Source organism: Mobula birostris, chromosome 17 (genome assembly GCF_030028105.1).
Source record: "Mobula birostris isolate sMobBir1 chromosome 17, sMobBir1.hap1, whole genome shotgun sequence".
NCBI lineage: Eukaryota > Metazoa > Chordata > Chondrichthyes > Myliobatiformes > Myliobatidae > Mobula > Mobula birostris.
In genome coordinates, this window is record NC_092386.1 from 24,408,803 (window position 1) to 24,434,927 (window position 26,125).

General features: G+C 39.8%; 1 protein-coding gene across 6 annotated transcripts in view; it reads left to right on the forward strand.

Moving 5' to 3' along the window:
- Positions 1–26,125, forward strand: part of apc (APC regulator of WNT signaling pathway) — a 210,190-nt gene that overhangs the window by 158,694 nt on the left and 25,371 nt on the right. For 5 of the 6 annotated variants that reach the window (XM_072281388.1, XM_072281389.1, XM_072281390.1 and 2 more), the window contains 4 exons: positions 4,525–4,638; positions 8,685–8,768; positions 14,817–14,924; positions 22,963–23,061. In XM_072281388.1, the coding sequence (XP_072137489.1) occupies positions 4,525–4,638; positions 8,685–8,768; positions 14,817–14,924; positions 22,963–23,061 (405 nt within the window). The remainder of the gene's footprint in view (positions 1–4,524; positions 4,639–8,684; positions 8,769–14,816; positions 14,925–22,962; positions 23,062–26,125) is intronic. The other variant, XM_072281392.1, reaches the window with a different exon arrangement.

Below are 26,125 nucleotides of genomic sequence, written 5' to 3' on the forward strand. Positions count from 1 at the left end.
TGGATAGGTACATGAGCTTAGAAAAATAGAGGACTTATGGGTAACCCTGGTAATTTCTAAGGTAGGGACATGTTCGGCACAACTTTGTGGGCCAAAGGGCCTGTATTGTGCTGTAGGTTTTCTATGTTTTCTATGTTTTCTATGTAAAAGCATGAAGACACCATGTTCCCAGTAAATGAGACAAAGAATATGAAATTAGTGTAGTGAGGTATGAGGAGTTGAATATTATTTTTAAGGTCAGAAGTAATGCAAGAATGGGTATCATTTGGGACAAAAATTGTGTAATGGAATTTGGATTAATATCTTGGAAAGCCTTCAAATTGACTGTTAGAATATTTGAGTCTATCGTAAGAAAAATTTTGTCAGGGTTTGAGCTGTTGTAGTACAAATGTAAGAATTGATAGACATTGCTACATCTAGTCCGTATATAGGTAGTCATATTAATGGATAGGTCATAAGGTTTTACTCTCAGCCTAAAGGCAAATGAGTCACTCATGTTGTGCACACACAACCAAGGAGAATTTCATCATTTTGTTTGAGAACAAGTGGACTTGAAATCATTTCTTCCTCATCCAGTGCTCAAATTTTAGACAGCGTTTAACTAAACGTTATAAATTAGGGAATTAAGGTCATAAGGTGGTAAAGCTAAATGTTATCTACACAAGTGAGCATTGACATTGTGACTATGAATTATGTTGGAAAAAATTATGAAGACCAGGGATTTGGACATGGAGCCTTCTACGGAGGGGGAGAAACATTAGAAGAGGCCATTAGACTGGAGCAGGAAGAAGTCATTTGTCCTTATTGAATCTGCTATTCCAGTTATGGCTAGTCCAGACTCAGCCTCAATACCCACCCTCTTTCCATCATCCCTGACTCTTGCAATTGAAATGTTTGCCAGTCTGCATGTTGTATGTATTCAATGACACAGCTTCCACAGCTCTCTGGTGTAAGAAATTTCTCCTTATCTCAGTCTTCAATTGATGATTTATATTCTGAAACTATACATACTTACAGGCAAAAGCATCCTTCTCAATCTCCTTCGGATCATCTTGCATATTAAGGTGTATAGTAGAATCAAACTAAGGCAAGGCTGTAGAAGAGGATCACACAGGAAGAGAATGGAGTGATTAACTCAATCAAATATCAGTATATAATAAGTGAAAGCACACCATAGTTCTGGTTGCAAAGACTGTTACTGGACTTGGGTGACAATTCAGGGAGGGGAGAGATTTTATTTTTTTATTTAGATACAGCACAAACAGGCCCTTCCAGCCACTCAACAACCCACCTACAGTTGCAAGAAAACGTTTGTGAACTTTTGCAATTAGCTAGTTTTCGGCATTAATTACTCATAAAATGTAGTCTGATCTTCATCTAAGTCACAATAATTGACAAACACAATCTGGCAAAACCAATAATACACAAACAATTGTGCTTTTCATGTACTTATTGAACATATTGTTTAATCACTCATGGTCTAGGCTGGAAAAAGTACATTAACCCTTGTATTTAATGTCTTGTAAAATCTCCTCAAGCAGCAATAATCTACACTGAGGAGGAATTTTAGACCGTTTAAAGTTTCTGCTATTGATTTACTCTTGTGTTTTGGATCATTGTCTTGTTTCATCATCTAACTTCTATTAAGCTTCAGTTAACAGACCGCTACCCTGACATCCTCCTATAAAATGTCTTGATACAATTTTGAATTCATTGTTCCTTCAACAATTGCAAGCCGTCCAAGCCATGAGGCAGCAAAGCAGCCCCAACCCATGATACCCCTCCCACCATGCTTCACAGTTGGGATGAGGTTTTGGTGTTGGTGTGTATTGCCCTTTTTCCTCCAAACATAGCAGTGTGCATTTCTGCCAAAAAGTTCAACTCTTGTCTCATCTGTCTACAGAACATTGTCCACTTCACCAAGTTCTAGAGATTTCTGCAGGTCTTTTGCTGTTACCCTAGGGTTCTTTTTCACCTCCTTCAGCATTGCACATTGTGCTCTTGGTGTGATCTCTGCAGGACTCCCACTAGTAGGGAGAATAGCAACAGGACTGAATTTCCTCCATTTGTATACAATTTCCCTTACTGTGGACTGATGATCACTCCAAGTCCTTAGAAGTGCTTTTGTAGCCTTTTCCAGCTTCGTGCATCTCTACAATTCTTCTTTCAAGATCCTCTGAAAGTTGTTTTGATTGAGGCATGGTGCACATAAACAGATCTTTCTTGAGAAGAGCAGGCTCTGTCATTAACTTGATTTTGTGTGTCTTTTTTATATAGCAGATCATCTCTACAACCCACACCTGCAATCTCATCTCATTGATTGAAGCATCTGACTCCAAATAGCTTTTGTAGAAAGCATTACCCCAGAGGTTCACATACTTTTTTGAACCTGGACTGTGATTGTTTGAATGGTGTTCTCAGTGTTGACAAAAAGTACATGTGTTTGTGTGTTAATAGTTTAGGGAGTTTGTGTTTGGCTGTTACTGTGATTTAGATGAAGATCAGACCACATTTTATGAGTAATTCATGCAGAAAATCGGGTAATTGCAAAGGGTTCACAAACTTTTTCTTGCAACTATATTTAACCCTCGCCTTATCACAAGACAATTTACAATGACCAATTAATCTGCTAACCAGTACGCCTTTGGATTGTGGGAAGAAACCAGAGCACCCGGAGGAAATCCATGCAGTCACGGGGAGAACATACAAACTTCTTATAGATGGCACTGGAATTGAACCCTGAGCTCCAACACCCTGAACTGTAATAGCATTGTGCTATTGTACACTACCGTGGCACCCAGATCAGTATGTATCTAAGTAACAATGATATCTCCAAGTATTCACAGTAAGGGTTGGTAAGAGCTGTGGAATGCAGCAGAAGTGAGAATATGAACTCTATTTGATGCAGTAAAGAAGCTAAGGTGGTAAAAGCTGACATGAGTATATGATTGGCCAGGAAGGGAAAAAAGTAGTCAGGAATGAAGCAAGTAGCTTGGCATCTTAATTAATTGTGCAAGGAGTTGTGATAGTTCTTCACCTAATAAAAGTTACAATGGAAACTACGAAGGTTGGGAAAGTAATTTTTCAGTGGAGTTTGGCATTCCCTTATCTTCCATGGTGAAACTGGAATTTTGAAATAATTTATAATAGGCAATAGAAACATTGTTTTAGGTAAACCTGAACTAGAAACTTCTGTTAGGTTCAAATCTGTATTTGGCCCTTGAGTTGTGAATTCAAAATTTTGTCCGTAATTTGTGAAACTGAATTCAATGTGTCTGGTAATTTGCCTTTAATGAAATTAAGTATTATTGTATTAATATGTATCAAAATTATTAGCCCAAACATTCAGTATTGACAGTTCCCTGTGCAGTTCTAAGGAAATTTTGAACTATCATACAAGCCTGTGTGTAATCAAAAGACTTAAACTTCATGATGCATCTGGTCTTTGCTGCTGTCATTTCCGGTTGTACTCTGCTGGACTTTCATTGAGGTCTGAGTGGCCACCATCTTTCTGTTGTTCCCCAGTTGAGAAAATTCTGATGGAAAATATTCTGAAATCTGACGAAATAAAAAGTTGCAATTTCCTTATAAGCGCATGTACCATTTGGGTACTGATTATCAGCTATATATCAATGCAGCTCACAACATTGAAAAAACAGCTAGACAACTGTGTGAATTGTCAAGGCAAAGAAGGTTATAGGTCTCCTGTGGGAATTGGGTAACATGAATATGGTGGGCTGAATGGCCAGTTTTACCATTGTACAACTCTCTGACATAGCTCCAAGAAAGAAAAGAGTTTAGTCATCCCAGCCCCAGGCGATCACTTCAGGGATTCCTCAGGACTATATTCTAGGCTCAATTGATAATTATATTTCTTCCATCATAAGTTCAGAAGTGGGAATGCTTGTTGATGATTGCACTGTTCAATATCATTTTTCAACTTGCTAGTAAATAAAGCAACCCACACCTGCATGTACCAAGAACTAGACACCATGTAGCAATGGCCTGATAAGTGCCAAGTAACAGTCACACCACAAAGGTACTAGCTAATGACAATCTCTAACAAGGTAGTGTCTAACCACTTATCCATGATTTTAATGGCTTTTCAATAATTAAGTCTCCCACTATACTCATCCTGGAGTTCACTATTGACTTACACCAGTACTTAAATACTGGGGTCTAAGGCTAGTATCCTGTTGGCAGTGAGTAAACTCCTGAAACCTAAAGCCTTGACAGAAACATCAGTTCTGGTTTATCTCAAGGTTTAAAGCTTTCTATGTTCAAATTGCTTGATTTTTTTGTATTACCTTTTCACTGTTTAAATGTAAGATTCACTGTGCTCCTTTTTAGGTGAACCTATTATAAGGGGAGAAAAACGAAAATTATTAGCATGTCATCTTTTGCCTTCCCAAAGCTGTGGTCAAACCCGTTACTGTGAATATGGAATAGTTATTGAAATAATATGTTTTGATGCCATTCTCTATATATTATGGAAACTATATTGAATTGGTCAACTTTGGACAGTTCTCTCTGCAGACTGACATGACTAGAAGGCAATTGGAGTATGAAGCACGGCAAATTCGATCTGCAATGGAGGAGCAACTAGGAACTTGTCAGGATATGGAGAAGCGAGCTCAGGTAGTATCAAGATTGTGTAATTGAAATATATTTGAATGTTTTATGTTAAAGGTCACCGTGGCATATAAGAAGACATTTAGCCCATCAAATGAATGCAGTTTCTCTGCAAAGCAATCCAGTTAGTCTCAATTCCCTGCTATAATTCCATGACCTTTCAAGTTCACTTTGCTTAAGTGCTTACTCAATTTCCTTTAGAGATAACTGTTTATCTCTTCTTCCACCGTACTCAAGTACAAAAATATCCAGTTCGTTAACAATTGCAGCACAGAAAAATTCTTCCTTGCATCCCTCCAGTAGCTCTGGGTCAAATCGTAAATCAATGTGTGATGCTGCCAGACCTGCTGAGACTTTCAAACATCCTTTTTTATTTCAATTCATAAGCAAATAGTGTGTTTTATATCTCACAATTCCAATGTATTTTTGATTGCTTTCTACTATAATCTAAACAAAATATGAGAAAAGTTACTCAAATGTTTCTCATTATGAGAGCGATGAATCTGTTTGTTGACTTATTTTCCAATTCATTTAGCTGTTAGAGCTGTATTTTACACTGGCATTTGAAAGTAGATTTTTAGATTAAGGTTTCAGTGCAGTGGTCAACCTACTCTGCCACTTATTAAATTCTAGCGTGATCTGTTCATAGCCTCATCTCCAATGCAGAATCATAGGATTGTACAGCATAAAAATAGACCCTTTTAGCCCACCTTGTTTTACCAACCATGATGCCTACCTATACTAATCCTAATTGATTGCAATAAAACCCATGCAGGACTGGAAAGAGCTGCAGAAAGCAGCAAACTCAGCCAGCTCCATCATGGGCAACGTCCTCTCCAGTGCCAAGACGTCTTCAAAATGCAATGCCTCAAAAAGGCAGCATGCGTCGTTAAGGACCCCCATCACCCAGGACATGCCCTCTTATTGCTACCATCAAAAAGGAGGTACAGGAACCTGAAGAAACACACTCAACGTTTTAGGAACAGGTTTTTCCCTACTGCCATCAGATTTCTGAATGGACAACGAATACTATCTTACTCGTACACTACCATGTACATTACCTTACCTTTTCACTCCCTTTTTTGTACTATTGATTTATTTGTGAGTGTGTGTGTGTGTGTGTGTATTTAACCATATAACCATAACAGCACGGAAACAGGCCATCTCGGCCCTTCTAGTCCGTGCCGAACTCTTACTCTCACCTAGTCCCACCGACCTGCACTCAGCCCATAACCCTTCATTCCTTTCCTGTCCATATAGCTATCCAATTTAACTTTAAACAACAACATCGTACCTGCCTCAACCACTTCTGCTGGAAGCTCATTCCACACAGCTACCACTCTCTGAGTAAAGAAGTTCCCCCTCATGTTACCCCTAATCTTTTGTCCTTTAACTCTCAACTCATGTCCTCTTGTTTGAATCTTCCCTACTCTCAATGGAAAAAGCCTATCCACGTCAACTCTATCAATCCCCCTCATAATTTTAAACACCTCTATCAAGTCCCCCCTCAACCTTCTACGCTCCAAAGAATAAAGACCTAACTTGTTCAACCTTTCTCTGTAACTTAGGAGATGAAACCCAGGCAACATTTTAGTAAACCTCCTCTGTACTCTCTCAATTTTATTGACATCTTTCCTATAATTCGGTGACCAGAACTGTACACAATACTCCAAATTTGGCCTTACCATTGCCTTATACAGTTTCAACATTACATCCCAACTCCTATACTCAATGCTCTGATTAATAAAGGCCAGCATACCAAAAGCTTTCTTCACCACCCTATCCACATGAGATTCCACCTTCAGGGAACTATGCACCATTATTCCTAGATCCCTCTGTTCTACAGCATTCTTCAATGCCCTACCATTTACCATGTATGTCCTATTTTGATTAGTCCTACCAAAATGTAGCACCTCACATTTTTCAGCATTAAGCTCCATCTGCCATCTTTCAGCCCACTCTTCTAACTGTCCTAAATCTCTCTGCAAGCTTTGAAAACCTATCTCATCATCCACAACACCATCTATCTTAGTATCATCTGCATATTTACTAATCCAATTTACCACCCCATCATCTAGATCATAAGTATATATGACATACAACATTGGAACCAGTACAGATCCCTGAGGCACACTGCTGCACACCGTCCTCCAATCTGACACACAGTTATCTACCACTGCTCTCTGGCATCTCCCATCTAGCCACTGCTGAATCCATTTTACTACTTCTATATTAATCCCTAACGATTGAACCTTCCTAACTAACCTCCCGTGTGGAACCTTGTCAAAGGCCTTACTGAAGTCCATATAGACAACATCCACCGCTTTACCCTCGTCAACTTTCTTAGTAACCTCATCAAAAAAATTCGATAAGATTTGTCAAACATGACCTTCCACGCAGAAATCCATGTTGACTGTTCCTAATCAGACCCTATCTATCCAGATAATTATATATACACCATCTCTAAGAATACTTTCCACCAATTTACCCACCACTGATGTCAAACTCACAGGCCGATAATTGCCAGGTTTACTCTTAGAACCCTTTTTAAACAATGGAACCACATGAGCAATACACCAATCCTCCGGCACCATCCTTGTTTCTAATGACATTTGAAATATTTCTGTCAGAGTCCCTGCTATTTCTACACTAACTTCCCTCAAGGTCCTAGGGAATATCTTGTCTGGACCCAGAGACTAATCCACTTTTATATTCCTTAAAAGCGCCAGCACTTCCTCTTCTTTAATTGCCATACTTTCTTATGGTAATTTATAGTTTTTCTATTATTATGCATTGCAATGTACTGCTGCTGCAAAACAGTAAATTTCACGACATATGTCAGTGATGTTGAACCTGGTTCTGATTCTAATTCTGCTTTGTAAACATTTAATTCTATCTGCCTCTGTGAACCTCCTCTGGTAGCTTGCTCCAGGTAACCACCACCCTCTGAAAAATGTAACCCTCAGATCTTTAGATCTACTTTAAAGTCTTCCCTTTCACCATAAACCTGTGCCTTCTCATTATAGACTCCCATGCCATGGGAAGAAGATGATGTGACGATCTATTCCACCTATACCCCTCAGAATTTAAAAGCCCTCTGGAACCTCTCACCCCTTAACTTTCCTGCTTTCTGTTGAGAATAGATCAGCATATCCAGTCTCTCCTTGTAACTACAACCTTCCATTCCTTGAGAACTTTTTTGCAGTCTCACAAATATTTTGTATAGCTGCAACATCACATTCCAGCTCCTGTACTCATTTCTTTAGCATATGATGGCAACAGTGCAAAGAGGCCACCTGTGTTGCCTCTTCATTGACTTGTATATTGATGCTCCTAAGGTACCTTCCATTTATTCTGTTATTCCTTCCAAAATTCAGTTTATGGAAATGCACTACCTCAATATTGTCTGGATTAAATTGCATCTGCCACTGTTCTGTCAAACTTTCCAGCTGACCAATGTCCCACTGTGTTCTTAGAAAGGCTTCTTTGCTACCAATTTTGTGTCAAATGCAAACTTACCAGTCAGACCACCTACATTCCAATCCAAGTCATTCATAAATACTACAAACAGCAAAGATTCCAGCATCAATGCACCAATACCCTTTGTTTCCTACCGCCAAACCAATTTTGGATCCAGTTTGCCAATGCAGCTTGGATCCCATGTTCTTTAACTTTCATCACCCACATGGCATTGTTGATTTTTTAGCAGTTGAAAAGTCTATCTCAGCCTTAAGTGCATTCAACTTCCCATGATTAATGAGGAAGAGAATTCCAGAGATTCATGACAGGGACAGAGAAATTCTTTCTTGTCACTTACAAAGAAAAGAGTTGGTATTGATTTCATTGTTCAAAATACATTTGCAAAATCTCATTTAAGTTTATCTTTGTTTCTTTTTTGTTTTGTAAAGAGTAAAAGATCAAATCTGTTAATATTGTAAAATGTTATATCCAAATGAACATAAATATCCACAAATGCTAACATTGTCATAGAATAACTTCAATAGCCTAGAAGAGAGAATTCCCTTTTCTAACTTCAGTTCATGTTAATGCAGATGAGAGTTGTACGGATTCAGCAAATAGAGAAGGAAATGCTCCGTTTGCGCCAACACTTACACTCCCAAGCTACAGAAACTGAGGTAAGTGTATTTTTCTTTTCAACTTGGAACTTGTCAATTTATTCTAACTGCATTACTGATTTTTGATAAAATTGATGAGTTATCAGGATCATGCAGATTTTCCATAGCCTTCTGAAGAAATAAAGGCGTTAATGTGGTCTCTTGGTGGTGTTATCAAAGTGGCTGAATCAGGTCAGATTTGTGATATTTACTCTGAAGAGCTCTCAACTATCTCCAGCTCAGCACCATTGATACAGACACGCATGTAAATATCCTACTTCCTCAAGTTGGTGAGCAGCTCCTGCATTTGGCTGACATTGAGGGAGAAGTTATTTTCTTGACACCATACCACAAGGCTCCCTAGCTCCTCCTCTATAGTTCACCTCATTGATGCTTGAGATTCAGCCCCCTATCTACAAACTTGTAAATGGAGTTGGACACAATTTGTCCACACAGTTGTGATTATGTAGGGAGCACAGTAAGAGGCTCAGAACACTGCCTTCCTGTGACCTCCCTCCTGTTCTTTCTGATGGAAGGATGTTCATTGATGAAGCAGCTGAAGGAGGTGGGGCCTAGGAACAACTACAACCATCTGTGCAGGATGTGACACAATCAGATGGAGTGTTATCTCCTGGATATCAATTGACTTTTAACAGAGCTTCTTGATGCCACATTATATATTGCCTAAATGCCAGAGGCAGTCAATGTCACCACAGCTCTCAAATTTATCTCTTTGATTTGTGTTTGGACTGAAACTGCGAAAAGGCCTGAAACAGAAGGGTCAACCCAAAGTGGGAATCAGTGGCATCATAAACGCAAGAGAATCTGCAGAAGCTGAAAATCCAGAGTAACACATACAAGATGATGGAGGAACTCAGCAGGTGCTTCCCCCATCACCTAGATTCACCCATCACTTTCCAGCTTGTCCTCCTTCTCTCTCCCCCCCCCCCCCCGCCCCAATTTTCTTATTCTGTCTTCTTCTCTCTTCATTTCCAGTTCCTGGTGAAGGGTCTCTGACTGAAGCATTGACTGTTTATTCCCCTCCATAGTTGCTGCCTGAGCTGCTATGTTCCTCCAGTATTTTGTATGTGTAGCTGTGGAATCAGTGACCATGATATTCATAAATAAATACAGTGTGGTAGCCGCATTGTTGACACCTTTCACTGCTTTGCTGATGAGTCAGAGTGGATTCGACAATTAGTCATATTGGATCTGGGCAAATTTGTTACATGGTCAAAGACAGAACAAATTTTAAGTACTGTAAGCAAAATATGGTGGGATCTGATTGCCTGTGTTGTCATTTATTGATATCATGTGGTGAACTCAGTCAAAGCTTCTGGGGTGCTGAGGAAATTAGGACAAAACCAAGGTGGATTATCCATTCTATAATTGCGGCTGAATGTGGTTGTGAATGGTTCAGCTGTCCTTTTAAGTGTTCGCATACCTGGTCCTTTCATTCTTTAATCTGCTTTATTTTTGAGATATATGCAGTTGAAGCTTTATAAGGCATTGGTCAGACCACAGTTGGAGTATTGTGAGCAGTTTTGGGCCCTTTATCTAAGAAAAGATGTGCTGGCTGGCAAGGGTCCAGAGGAGGGTCACAAGAATTATCCTGGGAATGAAAGGGTTAATGTATGAGGAGCATTTGATGGCTCTGTGCCATTACTTGCTGGAGTTTAGAAGAATGAAGGGTGATCTCATTGAAACCTATTGAATATTAAAATGCCTTCCCTAGATAAGAGTGGATATGAAGAGGAGGTTTCCTATAATGGGGGAGTCGAGGACCAGGGGGCACAGCTTCAGAATAGGACGTCACTTTAGAACAGAGATGAGCAGGAATTTCTTTAGCCAGAGGGTGGTGAATCTGTGGAATTCTTTGCCACAGATGGCTGTGGAAGCCAACCATTGAATGTATTTAAAGTGGAGGTTGATAGGTTATTGATTAGTAAAAGGCATCAAAGGTTATAGAGAGAAGGCAGGAGAGTGGGGTTGAAAGGGATAATAAATCAGCCATGATGGATTGGTGGTGAATGCTATGGTGGAATGGCCAAATTCTGCTTCTGTGTCTTATGGTAACAGGACCTTCTGGCCCAATAAGCCGGTGGTGGTCAATTATACCCATATGACCAATTAATCTACCAACTTGTACATCTTTGGAATGTGGAAAGTACCCTTCTGTTAGCTATGTAATTATCTTCCACATTCATACTCAATATTTCACTTCTGGTCAAGATGGTGCCAGCAAACTACATTTCCTTGGGTGACATCTTCCAGATAGCCAACCTCTTAAATTATTTCACTTTCTTTATGTCTTCTACTTGTTCTTTTTGTCTTGATTGTGTTATGGAAACTGTTGGAGCCCGTGACATGCATTTTGGAACTTGATCAAATGATCCAGAGCTCTGTTGTGCCTGGAGAGGACCAAGAACACAAGCTGCTTGTGGAGAGGACCAGAGATGAGATCCCAAAGAGGACCAAAAACATGAACTGCCTTGTGGAAAAGACCAGGGATGGGCGTGGGGTCAGGAACGACTCCATTTCGAAGCATTGAAGAAGATTGAAGCATCGAGGTGAATGCAGAGGAGATTAGCGGTCACTTTCAACAGAGGCCACGGGGGCACCGGCAGTCGTGGCTGGGTCAGTGGCAGTTAGACATGGCGTGGCAGGTCTCTTCACGGAAAGACTGAGTTCATGTGGCAGCTCTCCTTAAATGCTGATGGGAGGAAGTTGTCGATATTCTGAGATTTATGTGATCATTGTACTGCACTTAAAAGGTTCAAAGGTTCATTTATTATCAAAGTACGGATGCAGAATACATCTCTAAGATTGGTCTTCTCCAGGTAGCCATAAAATACAGAAAACCATAGAAGTAGTTGAAGGAAAAACATCAATCCCCTGCCCCCCACACATGAAAACAAAAAGAAACAGAAACTTGCAAACCCCAAAACACCCCCAATCCCTCCCTCACACAAAAACTAATGGATCACCCAAAGCCCCAGCCCGCCAATCGACAACAAGAAAGTATGGGTAAGAACTCAAAAAAAAAAACACAGAATTGAGAGTCCAATCCATAAATCTCAGAATTTCAAAAACATCTCCGAAAGCGCAGGGACCCAGCGGCCTCTACAAGGGCAGCGACACGAACCAGTGGCTTTTCTGAGCACAGTGACACGAACCGGCAGTTCCTCCGAGGGCAGCGACGCGAACCGGCGGTTCCTCCGAGGGCAGCGACGCAAACCGGCGGTTCCTCCGAGGGCAGCGACGCAACGCGAACCGGTGGTTCCTTCAAGGGCAGCGACGCGACGCGAACCGGTGGTTCCTCCGAGGGCAGCGATGCGACGCGAACCGGCAGTTCCTCCGAGGGCAGCGACGCGACGCGAACCGGCGGTTCCTCCGAGGGCAGCGACGCGACGCAAACCGGCGGTTCCTCCGAGGGCAGCGACGCGAACCAGCGGTTCCTCCGAGGGCAGCAACGCGACGCGAACCAGCGGTTCCTCCGAGGGCAGCGATGTGAACCGGCAGTTCCTCCGAGGGCAGTGACGCGAACCGGCGGTTCCTCCGAGGACAGCGTCACGAACCAGCAGCCTCTCCGAGGGCAGCGATTATTGATCATCTTTAGTTTTTTCGATGTTTTCTTTCTAGTTGCCGATTAGTGGGTGGGCGATATGATGTTACTTTTTGTGAGAGGGAGGAGTTGGGAATTTGGGGTCTGATGTTCTTGCTGGTGTTTTCCTGTGTGGGCAATTTGTTTTTTGTGTACAGGAGAGGAGGGGTTAGGAGTTTTGATGCTACTGGTGCTGTTCTTTTCTACAAGGCGGGGGTTTGATGTTATTATCACTGTCTTTTTGTGAGGGAGGGGGTTGGGGTTTTGAGGATTTTGATGTTCCAGCTGTTGTTTTCTGTGTGGGCAATCTGTTAATCTTTTGTGCGAGGGGTGGAAGGCATTGTTTCTTTTTCATTTCCGTGCCGAGGGGTGGGGATGTTGATGTCTTTTCTTCAAAAACACCCATCTTTTTCTGCATTTCATGGCTATCTGGAGAAGACAGATATTAGAGTTGTATGTGTATACTTTCTCAATAAAATGAACCTTTGAACCTTTAAATATTTTACTGCTGCAGGTCTCCAAACTGGGTTTTTTGATTCAGTTTGGTCTGGGAGTGGTCTGTTTGTCCCTTGTGTTGGTTCATTCACTATCTGCTAGAGATGCAGTTTGGACTCTGCCTGTTTGGTCAGCAGTGATCTGTCATTCTGGTAGCCTAGGATGCATCCAGGGATTGTGATGGAGGTGCACTGGTAAGGAATGATTCTGTGCTTACACCTATGTCAGGCTGTTGATTGACCAGTTTGTGAATGTGATGTCCCAAGTGAGACATCAGTCTGTAGGTGTTTGCAAGAACTTTGTGAGGTTAATTGGGCTAGAAGTGCTGTGTCTGAATTCAATGCATAGGTTTTTGCAAGGTGGTCCATCTCATTCTATCCTTCCTCCCTTGCAGACACCAAATGTTGTAGCATTTCAAAGAATGTTTCAGTGATCAGCTACCTTTAAGTTGGAATCTGACATAGGCTGGACTAGGAAAGTATAGTAAGCTTCTGCCACGAGGAACATTAGTTAACTGTGTGGGTATTTACAACAATCCTGTAGTTTTGTTGTCATCACTATAAATGTGTGGATTTTAAATTCCAAATTATCAACTGAATTTGAGGTCCCACCAAGGTAGCTGTGGATGGTTAACAAATGTCCCATTCTGAGTTGCCAGTTTTCTTCTGTGTCTCTGATTCAATGGCAGCTAAGGAATGAAAAAGAAGATTGTTCATCTGGCGAGGTAAATGATTAACTGCACTATTGCCATATGTAGCAATTTTGAGTTAAGCTTTGAACATTGCATACAAAAGTGTGTCGGGTCTCTAATTTATTCACTTTGCCACCTTGTTTTTGCCAGATCCACCAAAAATTGGATCTTGTGGTTTTCTACCGTTATTTCCATTCCCTTTCTGCTCTTGTTGCCACTTCTCTTCAAATGTAAAAACGATCTACTTTACAATTCTTGTAGGTGTATATTTTGCTTACAGAAATACAGCAGATCTGATGTATTTTGGAGGTTGCATTTCCAGCATGCTTTGTGCAACTGTTAGATAATGGAAAACACTGGGGATTTTAATACTAGTATCAGTTACATGAGCAGCTTTAGGACTAAGTACTCCATCTATTAAGTGTTCAAATTTATTTTCCTTCAAATTGGAAAGACATGCATTAAAATGGCTTTTTTTTTCCAGAAACGTAGCATGCACCAAGAACCACTAAACTGCTTGTATTTGCTGCTGTTATAATTTTTGAACTCCTCTTGAGGCTTCGGTTTAATGTCAAATCGAATAAGTGACTTCTCTGACACTGGAGCACTTACTCAGCACCGAAGCTTCCGCCCTAGATTATGTGCTGTTGTCTCTGAAGTAGAACTCGAGCTACTATTCAACTGTGGCAGACTGAATAATTAGTGAATGCTTTTATTTCTGAGGTGAATTCTTTTTCGCATTTTAGCTTTTTTAAAAACCTGATGCACATATGTTCCTGTTAAATGCCCTCTTCCATAAAGGAGTATATATTTTCAATGAAAGTCTGTTCTGAAATACATATGCCAGATAAGAGAAATGCTTATGCCTGCCGGAGCTTTTTAAAAAATATTTTTATGCCATCTAATTAATGTGGAGGAGCTTATTGGCCATAAAATGCCTGTCATGTGATCAAATGCTACCAGAGCTGGTTTGTACATTTTCATCCACCCCCACAGGATTTTTCCCTTGTCATTTTAACAGCACAGTCAGAATAGGTCTGTGGATTTCTGAGCACATCCTTTGTGTCTGTATTGTGATACACTGCAAGGTCTCAGTGGACGTGCTGTTCTCTGATCATGTCATGCCACTGAGGGGGATGGTGCTTGCTGCTGTTCATTAAAACTAAAGAGTAAGGAGAGGAGCTACAGTTCCATTTGAGAGATGCAGCATAGAAGCATAGCAGACAAAAAAAATCTATCTCTTTCCTTGATGTTCTAAATTCCAATGTACTTTCAACAGAAGTCATCACAAACTAAGCAAGAACAAGCAGTGCCACATGATGCAGATGGACCGAGTGATTGTCTGGAAACAACAGAAGCCAGCGTGAGCACGGCAGGGAGTGGGCAGGTGAGGACATTTTCAGTCTTGCGCAGAATAAGAGAAATCAGTGACTAATTTTTTTCAGCAAGATGAAATGTTGTAATCTTTCATTTAACTAGCATTGCACACTTTTGTATCCTTTAAATGGCCTTGATGATTTGATGTAATTCTCCATTCATTAAATTGCTTGGTCGAATAAATTTCACAGTATGTCATCACAAGGAATTTCGGGAAGATCTATATTTTTGTATAAATTTAAAAGATTCAGCATTAGAACTATTGACGTTGATGATGTTCTAACTCATGATTAATTGTTACACGAGATAAAGAATGATATCCAAAAAAAATTTTGAAGTGTGTGCTGTTTTTTCTAATGTTGAATTTAATAGGGGTACCACTATTTAATCTTTGATTCTAAAAGTACCTTCTTGCTTAATAATCCAAGAAACTTTTAACATTTTATAAAATGAAAATGCAAAGTAAAAATGCAATTTGGATTATGAAATGCAGTAAAATTCCTTGAAATAACTTTACTTTCCAACTAAAACAAAATGTAGATGAATAAGAAAACCCATGCTTTGTTTCCTGGATATTGTGTAACTTAGATCAACAGCTGTCACAATTCATGCGCAAGTTTCTTTAAGTAAAATGTTTCCTTATGAAAAGTGAACAATCTAATTGAGGTGATGAGTATGCATTTATTTCTTTGTTGACCAATGTAGACATTTCATTTTGCACCATCTCTCCAGAATTGAGGTCTTTCATTGTTTTCACCTTGGCACAAGCAATGTTACGTAAGTAGTATGAAAGCAATGGTAAATGAAACTTCCATTGTTGGTTTGGAACATATGCTATTCTCTGCAGCATAGCGTCTAGGGTTCCATATACAGTGGATTCTGGTTAATTGGGCCATCGGTAAATCAGGGCAGCTGCTTATTTGGGACAACTCATAAAAAAACAAACTCATCAAAAAAAAAGCCAAGATTCCCTTTGTTTGTTAGAATACTATGCTGCTTAATTGGGACAGGAAACTTGCCAAACAGCTTCTAACTAGCTTCAGTTACGTGCGTTTGTATGGCCGTTAGACACAACACCATGCTCAGAACGAACGGTGTTTAAATAGTGTCAGTTGCGTGTGCTGGTGTAATATTATCCATTTGGGCCGACGGACGCTGATTCAAAAAGCAGTGATTTTTGATCATTTTGTTTTTTATTGACTTTAAAATATTTTGGACCCTCGCCAAGATGTCACAAAAATTTTGCCACCAGCCAAAAATAACAATTACTCTACTGGGCCAAATTAAAAGCCTCTATTTTTTGTTGGATTATGACATTATTTTATGCAGGAAAGCAATCAAGACAGTCCATTATCTGCACTAGGTGTCTGCACTGATTTTGTCCATTTACAGTCAACAGCGTACACTGAATGAATTCCTATGTCGATGACTAATAGAAACTAATACACAGTTTTATAGTACTGGAGTAGTATTGGTAGTGCTCTAATTTATTCTGTATTTCATTTAAAACTTTAATTTGTTATTCAATTGAAGTGTAATTTGTCTTTTTTTTTATACTTTTAACTGTTTCCATGGAACTTCAACTTTTCCTACAGCATTTCCTGCACTTAGGCTATTTTTGTTTCAATGTTGCCACTGTCCCTTTTATTCCATAATCTTTCATTTAGATGATAAACTTAAGTAACATGATCAAAGGCCTTTAGAAGTCTATATACACAATGTGTACTGCAGCACAATTGGCAATCATCTCTGTACTACTTCAAAAAAAAATGTAAGCACAATTTGTCATTTGGCTTTTCTTTATTAATGTGTTTGTCCCTGATTATCTTTTCCAACAGCTTTGTTGCCAGTAAGATTACAAAGACCAGCATGAAGGTGCTGGGTGCGTTGGGTCAGATTATACTGGTCTTTTGCCATGGTTTCCACAGGAATTGCCAATTAACTGACTGTTCAGTTGATCTCTGACATCAGAGCCTGCATGATTCATTGCAAAAGTCAGAGATCAGATCAGTCACAATATTACTAAATTATGGAACTGACTTGAGAAGCAACCTGATCACCTGAACTTTGACCTCATCAGCAATGTTCCCCCTAAGGTGTGTGCGTGTGCACATGCACACATCTTTAGCTTCTAGCACACAAAGGACTTTAAACTGCACACCAAAGCTTGTCATCCTCTACCTCATTGGCATGTTAAGTATATTTCACGATCATACACAATCATATTTCCTTTTCCGGTTTCTGATGCAGGCGATGTTGATGGCGTGGAATTTGAAATGATTTTTCTGCGGATTTTAGAACTGGCTTATTTATACTGATTTTATTGAAGAAATTGTTGATTCACTATGTCGAATTCCAAAGAAGCAAATGCCGTGAACTGCCAGTTCATTTAAAGCAGAATGGCTTAATGAGACAGTAGAAACTGCTACACTGAAAAGTGCCCCTACAAGAAATATTTATGTACAATACAGAAACTAGTGTTACCTGCATGTATTGTTGCAACGCAAAGGTTGCTGGAGAATTTGCAAATGGGAAAAAGTGGAGTGATTTTTGGAAATTTTTAAAGTGTCATTTGGCAAGCAAATCACATGTAGACGATGTGCAAAAGCTCTAGCGAGAAAATCCTTCATTACCCGCTACAGGCTTTCTACGTATGTTTTGTGAGAGTGCAGATGAACAAGAGTGAAAACAATCAAAGATTGTCCTCAACTTCTTACAGTTCATAGCTGGCATATGTAGCCTGATCCTGATTAAAAAGATACCTTATCTGAATTGTTCTTTGCATCTCTCTGGTTAAAAACAGTTAAAAGATCTCTTGTGGTAATTAGCTGCTAAAAAGCCATCAGTGTTTTGGGGTTGGAACTCAAGCTTCACTATCTGAGACTTAGCAACAGCTTCTTGTACTCTGCAAGTAACTTACTTGATACAGAAGTTGTGCTCAACTGGGGTTCCGTATTAGGATAATGTTGGTGCAGGCAGATGACCATCCCAGATAATGAGTTTGGACAGCAGATAGATCCACTTCTAGATTCTGCCATGAATGGAAAATTCCTCCTGGCATCAACCCTGTCAAACCCTTTCAGAATCTATTTCAATTAATTCACCTCTCATTCTTTTAAGCTCCAGTTATAGACCCAATCTATTCAATTGTTTCTCATAAGTCAATCCCTTCATCCCCACATTGACCAAATCAACCTTCTCTGAACTGTCACAGTTAAAGTATGAAAGGGTTGCCACAGTTTCATAAATTCTAAATTATGAAAATAAAAACGTGAAACAAATCTTCAAATACGTTCTCAGCAATGCAGTGTACAAATGTATCAAAACTGTAGTTTTTCTTGCATGTTGTAAAAGCCAACATTCAATTTACATTATTGATTGCTTGCTATACTTGCATTCTAACTGGTTTTCCCATCAGTCAGTCAAATCTCTCTGTAAAGCACATTCTATTGTCAGTTTCCATTTAAATAATACTTCATTGTTCTTCCTAAATAGTAAATAGATAATTCCATGTTTCTACATTTTATATTTCATCTGCCAATGCAGATGATTTGGGTTCTCTCCACATCTTCCTTTCTTGTCAGCAGATTGGACAACCATACATGTGGTTTCTCATCCAACTGTTAGCATGATTGTTAATCCAACATTCCAATGGTTCTCTCTTGAGGGTTATAATGCTGGTCTCCCACACAATAGCACCAGCCTTTATACACCTTTCCCAGTACTGCACCCCCTCGTTTAAGGGTGATTAGAAGATAATGGCAAGTACCTGCATAACTATCACATTTCCTTAAACAAACAACAGGAGGAACTCAGAGGGTCAGGCAGGATCTGTGGAGAGAAATAGACAACCAAAGTTTTGGGTTGAAATAGCGGTTGGCCAGTATAAAGAGGTGAAGGGAAGGGGTGTAGCCAGAGCAGGCAAATGATAAGTGGTTCCAGGTAAGGAGGGTCATAAGCAGATGAAGGAGGAAAGAGTGGCATCTGGGAGATGATAGGTGGAAGCAACAGAGGGATGCAGAAGATGGAATTTGATAAGAAAGGAAGATGGATCATGGAATCAAATAAAGGAAGTTTGATGGGCAGATGGACTTGGGGACCCAATGAGAGGAAAGTATGGATGATGGGCAGATGGAGGGTGGAGCAGAGAAAAAAGTGGAATGAAATACAGTGATGTGTGGAACTGAGAGGTATAGGAGGAACTAGGTAGATCAGGAGGAGGGACAAAAGGAAAAGAGAAGAAGCAGATTACCTGAAATTCTGAAGGTTTGAATCTGAACATTTGAATGTTTTTTACTTACATTGAAAGATACAAGAGCAAAATTTGCTGCTAGCATGGAATGGCTCGTGTTTATTATTGATATTCGTTTGAACTGTGGGCACGTCTTTCTGGAACCACTCATGAGGGTAAATTTCCCAAAGGATTCTGATGCAAAATGTTCAGTCTTGTGCAATATACTGCTGTTATGTGTGGATAAGAACAAAGCCTGCTCTCAAAATGGTTTGAAAACTCTAGAGACCTTGTTAGATGTTGCTGCTAAGGACATTGAATGCTTTTGATCAGTCTTGAAAATCATTCCCAAGCATCCCAAAAATTAAATTGTTAAACACTCAAAACTAAATCACTTAAATTATTTTAAAAGAATTTAAAACACTGCAAACTTCAAAATGCAAAGAGTGAAATCTGTTACTTGAGCTAAATGTGTATTACCTTTACTTTTCGAATGAGAGTACAGGTTTCCCCCGCCATCCGAAGGTAGAGCGTTCCAATGAAACAGTTTGTAAGCCGAAATGTCGTAAAGTGAAGCAATTACCATTTATTAATATGGGAAAAATTTTTGAGCATTTCTAGACCCAAAAAATAACCTACCAAATCATGCCAAATAACACATAAAAGCAGGAATGATATGATAAATACACAGCCTATATAAAGTAGAAATACTTCTTGCAATCATTGAAGTACTGTCCAGCGCAGTGAAAATCTCATGCATGTGCTCTCGGCAGAAGCACTCTCTCCAGTAACCTTTAAGCTATGAGGCTGCCAAATCGTACCAAATAACAAATCATACTAAATAACACAAAAATACACAGCCCATATAAAGTAGAAATACTTTTTGCAATCATTGAAGCACAGTCTAGCGCAGCGAAAATCTCACGCAAGCGCTCTCGGCGGAAGCACTGTCGGCGCAGGTGCTGTTGGCGGAAGCACCCTCTCCAGTAACCTTTAAGCTATGAGGCTGCCAAATCATACCAAATAACAAATCATAGTAAATAACACAAAAATACACAAACTATATAAAGTAGAAATAATGTACAATGTAGTTTCACTTATGGGAATCGGGATGGTGTGTTAGGCTGAGTCGTTGGAAATTGGGGTGGTGGGAGGTAGAGGAGACTGGGGTGTCATCTCATCGTAGTCTATTTCCAATCGGGCAGCCAGGTCATCATCTTCTATGTCTGCCTGCCTCGATGTCAAAGGTTGAGGTTCGTCGTCTGCTGTGGCTGATGTGCAAGGCTTGAAAAACGACAGTATACCTGACTGCTGAGCCTTGCGCATTTTTAGATCATACAGTTCTTTGTAAGCGCTCAAAACATCCTGCAAACCTGCCCTAAACCTACGTGCCATTTCAAAATTAAAGTCATACTTTTCTGCAATCATTGCAGCGCTGTCAATCACAGGGAAAATCTCACGCAACTGCTTCACGTTCAGTCCCTTGACGACTTCATTTTCGCTACTGCGTTCGGTTTCGATTGTTATCCTTTCCTCTTGCAATTGCACCAGCTCTTCATCTGTCAATTCTTGGTCATGGGATGCCAAAACCTCTTCAACATCATCTTCATCAACTTCCACAAACCCAGCCTCCTTAGCCAAGCTCACTGTTGTCGTATTTATTGTTGATGGTTCGAAGCCTTTAAAATCATTCACTGCTTAGGGACATAGTTTCCTCCAGCCATTTCTCATCGAGACTGTTAGCCTATGGAGAGCATCTCCAATGTTGGCGATTGCCAGTTTTCTATTGTAGTCTTTCCAGATCTCTCGCAAAGATGCTTTGGAGTTGCCCTCTCTGTCAGTAGCACTTACAATAAAATGCGTCACATTTTGCGTATAGTAAGCTTTAATCGTGGCTATTAGGCCTTGGTCACACAGCTGCAGCAACGATGTCGTATTCGGCGGTAAGAACACAACACGAATGTTACTGCCATACTCGGTAATGTCAGGCGGATGAGCAGCACAATTATCCACAATCACAAGACACCTGTTATCGAGGTTATTTTCTCTACAGTATTTTTCAACAAAAGGACTAATGTATCTGCTCATGTACTCAGGAAAAAAAGCACTTGGGTGTTCCAACTGCTTGGATGTGAACGGAACACAACAGGAAGTGTTTTCTTATCAACGCCTTTAAGTGCCCTCGGATTTTCTGAATGGTTCACTAATAGAGGCTTAGTGGTGTTAATAATAGGCATTAGGATAAACCTGTCCTTCGACGCCTTGTGTCCCTTAGCCTGCTTTTCTTCTTTCGAAATAAATGTCTTACTCAGCAATTTTTTACAATAAATTGCAGTTTCGTCACAGTTAAACACTTGCTTATACGAATAACCACCTTCTGTAGTTATTTTCTTCAGTTCTGCTGGGAACCTTACAGCAGCTTCAGTACAGTATCAGCCGAAGCACTCTCTCCAGTAAACATTAAACTATGAAGCTGCCCTCGCTTCAGAAACCGATCAAACCACTCGTGACTACCTTTAAATTCCACTTTCGCAACACTTTCATCACCATAGTGCTTTCTGTTTCAGCTTATTAAAAAGACTGACTGATTTCTCCTTAAGTATAAGATAACTTAAAGGAACACCATGTTTTGTACACCCATCAATCCACTCAAGCAATAGACTTTCCATTTTATCCATTACTGGATGCCGACTAAGAGAGGCCACTTTGCTACGAGCAGAACCAACAGTAACATCGGCAGCTTTCAAGATTTTTTCTCTCTGCGTATAAATAGTGCGAATGTTGGATGCAGGCAAGTTCAACGCGCAGACAATGTCCTTACTTCGTTCACCACGATCGAAATGCTTAATTATGTCTTGCTTTACGCTAAGTGTAACACCCTTACAAGCTCTTTTAGGCTTTCCCGATACCTTCGAACTTATCATGCTAACAGATGCACAAAATAAATTGAGATAAAACACATGTTTAAGCAATGGCGGCTAGAATGCAGTTCCGGGGGAGGAACTTGGCTGTTTGGGCACGCGCTGCTTTTTTTTGCATGCTGGCATTTTTTTTAGCACGCCGCCATTTTTCGCGCGCTGGTTTTTTCGTAACACGGAAAAACCTTCTGTTAGCGAAAACAGGGTACTAATGTAGGTCTTTCATAACAGTGAGGTTTCGTAAAGTGAACATTCGAAAAGCGGGGGACACCTGTATAGCAATTCCTGCTCGGGTGCATAATACCTGCCACATTCCCTAGTGTAATGTTGGGCATTGTGGTAATTCTACACTCTGCCGTTGGACTACATGAGAAGTCCAACATTGGAGCATGGTTCTGAAAATGTCAGCAATCAAGTTTACACATGAACCCAGGTTTTATGCAGAAATGGCACCATTTCCAAAGAAGCTTCAGATCACGAGGACACTGAATCTTGCAATGAGAGATGTACCTGGCTGTCCCCAATGTTCCTGAATTTAGAAGAATGCCAGACAGGTCAGATTGCATTGCACCAGCATTAATCTGAACCAGCTGCCTAAATCTTCACACCCACATTCACAGGGAGGGAAGTGATTACTTTGGGTTGTTATTCTCAATCATCAAATAGACATATAGCCATTTTCAGAATTCTGCCTTTGCTAGCAAGATTCATCTACACATTCACATCGTGAGGCTAACGTTGCCATTGGTATTACGTAATTATTTGTGCACAGAGTTGTTTTTTGAGTTCACCCGCACTGTAGTTGCAAAATTACTTACAAATGTTTAAAAAACTCATAACATTTTGGAAAGATTTTTGTTTATTTAGTAAACTTAGAATTTGTATCATCTGCATTTTAGGGTTCAGGATCGCGAGTTGAACAAGATACTACTAGTGTAATGAGCTGCAGTAACTCCTACTCAGTTCCTCGAAGACTGACAAATCACCTGGGTACCAAGGTAACCGAAGATTCCAGACTACAGGTCGCTACACTGCATTTTTTCTAATACGTCAATTATAACAATGCTTTGGCTGCTTTACTAGTATGTTTGCTATTTTCATTGACAAATGCATGTGGTTGGTTATCCTTACTGTGTCCTTTTAAAGATATTTACAAAAAATGGTGTTTACTAATCTGATAACTGATATCTGATATTTTAGCTGCATTCCACATATGCAGTGAAAAATAAAAGAACATAGTAAGGATTATATTTGAACTAAGCTTAGTGTCAAAAAAATCAACAGAATTAGAATTACTGCATCCAGGAATAGAATCACTAGTTCAGTCTATGTTAATACTCTAATACAGTAACTTGTATATACAAAGGAAACAAAAGTTATCTGATTTCTAACAACTTAAAATCTGACATTAATTTGAATGATACTAACCCAGTTTTTTAATCATCTGGCTTCGAATTACAAGCATAGAAATGGCATTGCTTGCTTAGCTGTAATGAGTTTGCTGGCAATTAATACTTCAAATTGTTTCCTGAAAGATTTGAATTCTATTAGCATTTTAAAATAGTTACAAACTATTCGGTGGTAGCCTTGGCTAAATGGTAGAGTGATACTGGTCACTGAACTGTAAATATTTGGCTATGTATAGTTAAGTCTTTAAATTGATTTACAGGAATGATAGTTTGAAAGGAGTGTTCACCTGTTATGAATGATTTCCATATTGGTACATGATAGAACTTAAGACAGGAGTAGGACTGATGAACTCTCACCTAGTGGAACAGCCATGTATTCAGAATGAATGCCGTGTATCAAATTATCAATGCTGTCTGACTTAAAGGAGATTTGAAGATTGTGGGAGTAGAGTGAAATTGACACACCCAAAGGCTAAAATTTCTGATTTTTAAGGACTTTATTTCGGGGTGTGTATGTGTTGGGAGAGGGGAGTTCAGGATGGTGATAAAGATTGAATTGGGTGGGAATCTGCACCAACCACCTACTCTTCATAATTTTTTCCCAGTACTTGAGAGTTTATGTAAGTAACGGATACCCCCCCGCCCCCCAGTAAATGTGACAAAGGCCCACTTTTAGTGATCTCATCCCAACTTTAACAGCTAAATAAAATTTGAATGTTTTCTAAGCATACCTACTCACACTAACTTGGAAATAATATTTCTAAACAGTTAAAACTGATCTGGAAATACAATGCTATACAAAATAAGAAAATAAATCCACAATTAAATGAGGTTTTAATTTGCATGGTGTACCTGCTCTACATAATCAAATAATTAATTTTAAATCTGGGGCTAAATACTCTAGTGATTGTATTAGGTTGAAGTTACTGCTGATAAGTATTAGAAATTGCAGCACCAGCTGTGTGTCGAGACTTTGGTATGTGGGAACTTCTGTTGGGACTTCCCCGATTTCCACAACTGCCTTTTGAGTTGATTCAGCACAGAGTCAGGAACTGACATAATCAGAGGCAAGTTGTCCTGAGATTCTTCTCAGACGAGGAAATACAGGTAAAGGAAGAAGCAGTGTGTCACTCATTTATCATTTTGTGAAGAATCAACATATTCTACATATTGGAATTTTTATTTCCATGAGTAATTTAAAACTGAAAGAACTCATCAGCGTGATTGCTTCCAATTAAAGTTATTGAGAATCTTAATTGTCTTTCAATTAACAAAATTTGACATAGTGATTAAACCATAAAGGATTTAGAGAGCATGTAGAGAAAAATCAGTCATAGAGTCACAGAGAAATGGACACAGACACTTTGGCCCATCTAGTCTGTGCCAAACTATTAATTGCTTCATCCCATCGACCGGGAACTTAGCCCTCCATATCCCTCACATGCATGATTCTATCCAAATTGGCCTTCACTGTTGAAATCAAACCCACATCCACCACTTCTGTTGATAGCTTGTTCCATACTTTCACTACCCTCTGAGGGAAGATATTCTCCCTCATGTTCCCCTTAAATATTTCACCTTTCACACTTATCTCATGACCTCTTAGAGCAGGGATTCCCAACATGGGATTCATGGACAAGGCGGTTAATGGTAGGGATTCATGTCATGAGAAAGGTGGAGAACCCCCATCTTGGAGCCTTTCTTAAACAACAGAATATGATTACCTATCCTCGAAACCTATGGCATCTCACCCATGGCTAAGGATATTTTAAATATGTCTGCTGGGCCTTTTGCAATTTCTGCACTAGCCTCTCACAAAGTCCAAGGGAATACCTTGTCAGGCCCTGGGGATTTATCCACTTTAATTTGCCTCAAGACAGCAAACACCTTCTCAGTATTCTGAATATGGTCCATGGCCTCACTGTTGCTTTGCCTCACTTCTTCTGTAGACAGTGTGCATCTCATGAGTAAATTCAAATGCAAAAAAATCCATTTAAAATCTCCCTGCCTCATTCAGCTTCATGCATAAATTATCATTGATCTTCCAGAGGACTAATTGTGACCCACACTATCATTTTGCTCTTAATCTATCTACAGAAGCCCTTGGGATTCTCCTTCACCTTGTCTGCTCGAGAACCTCATGCCTTCTTTTCGCCCTCCTGAGTTCTTTCTTTAGTGTTGTCCTGTATTTCTTATACTCCTTAAGTACCTCATTTGTTCCTTCCTGCCTATACTTGTGATGCATCTCCTCCTCCTTTTTAACCTGGGCCTCAACATCTTTCAAAAAAAGAAAACAAAGTTCCCTAAACCTGCTATCATTGCTTTATTATTTTGATAAGAACATACAAACTCTGTACTCCCAAAATTTCTCCTTTGAAAGCTTCCCACTTACCAAGTACACCTTTGCCAGAAAACTTGTCCCAATCCACACTTGTCAGATCCTTTCTGACACCATCAAAATTGGCCTTTCTTCAGTTTAGAATCTCTACCCGAGAACCAGACCTATCCAGCTCCATAATTATTTTGAAACAAATGGTATTATGATCACTAGATGCAAAGTATTTCCCTACACAAACTTCTGTCACCTGCCCTGTTTCATTCCCTAACTGGAGAACTGGTATTACCTTTTCACCCTGTAGTTTGGACCTATGTT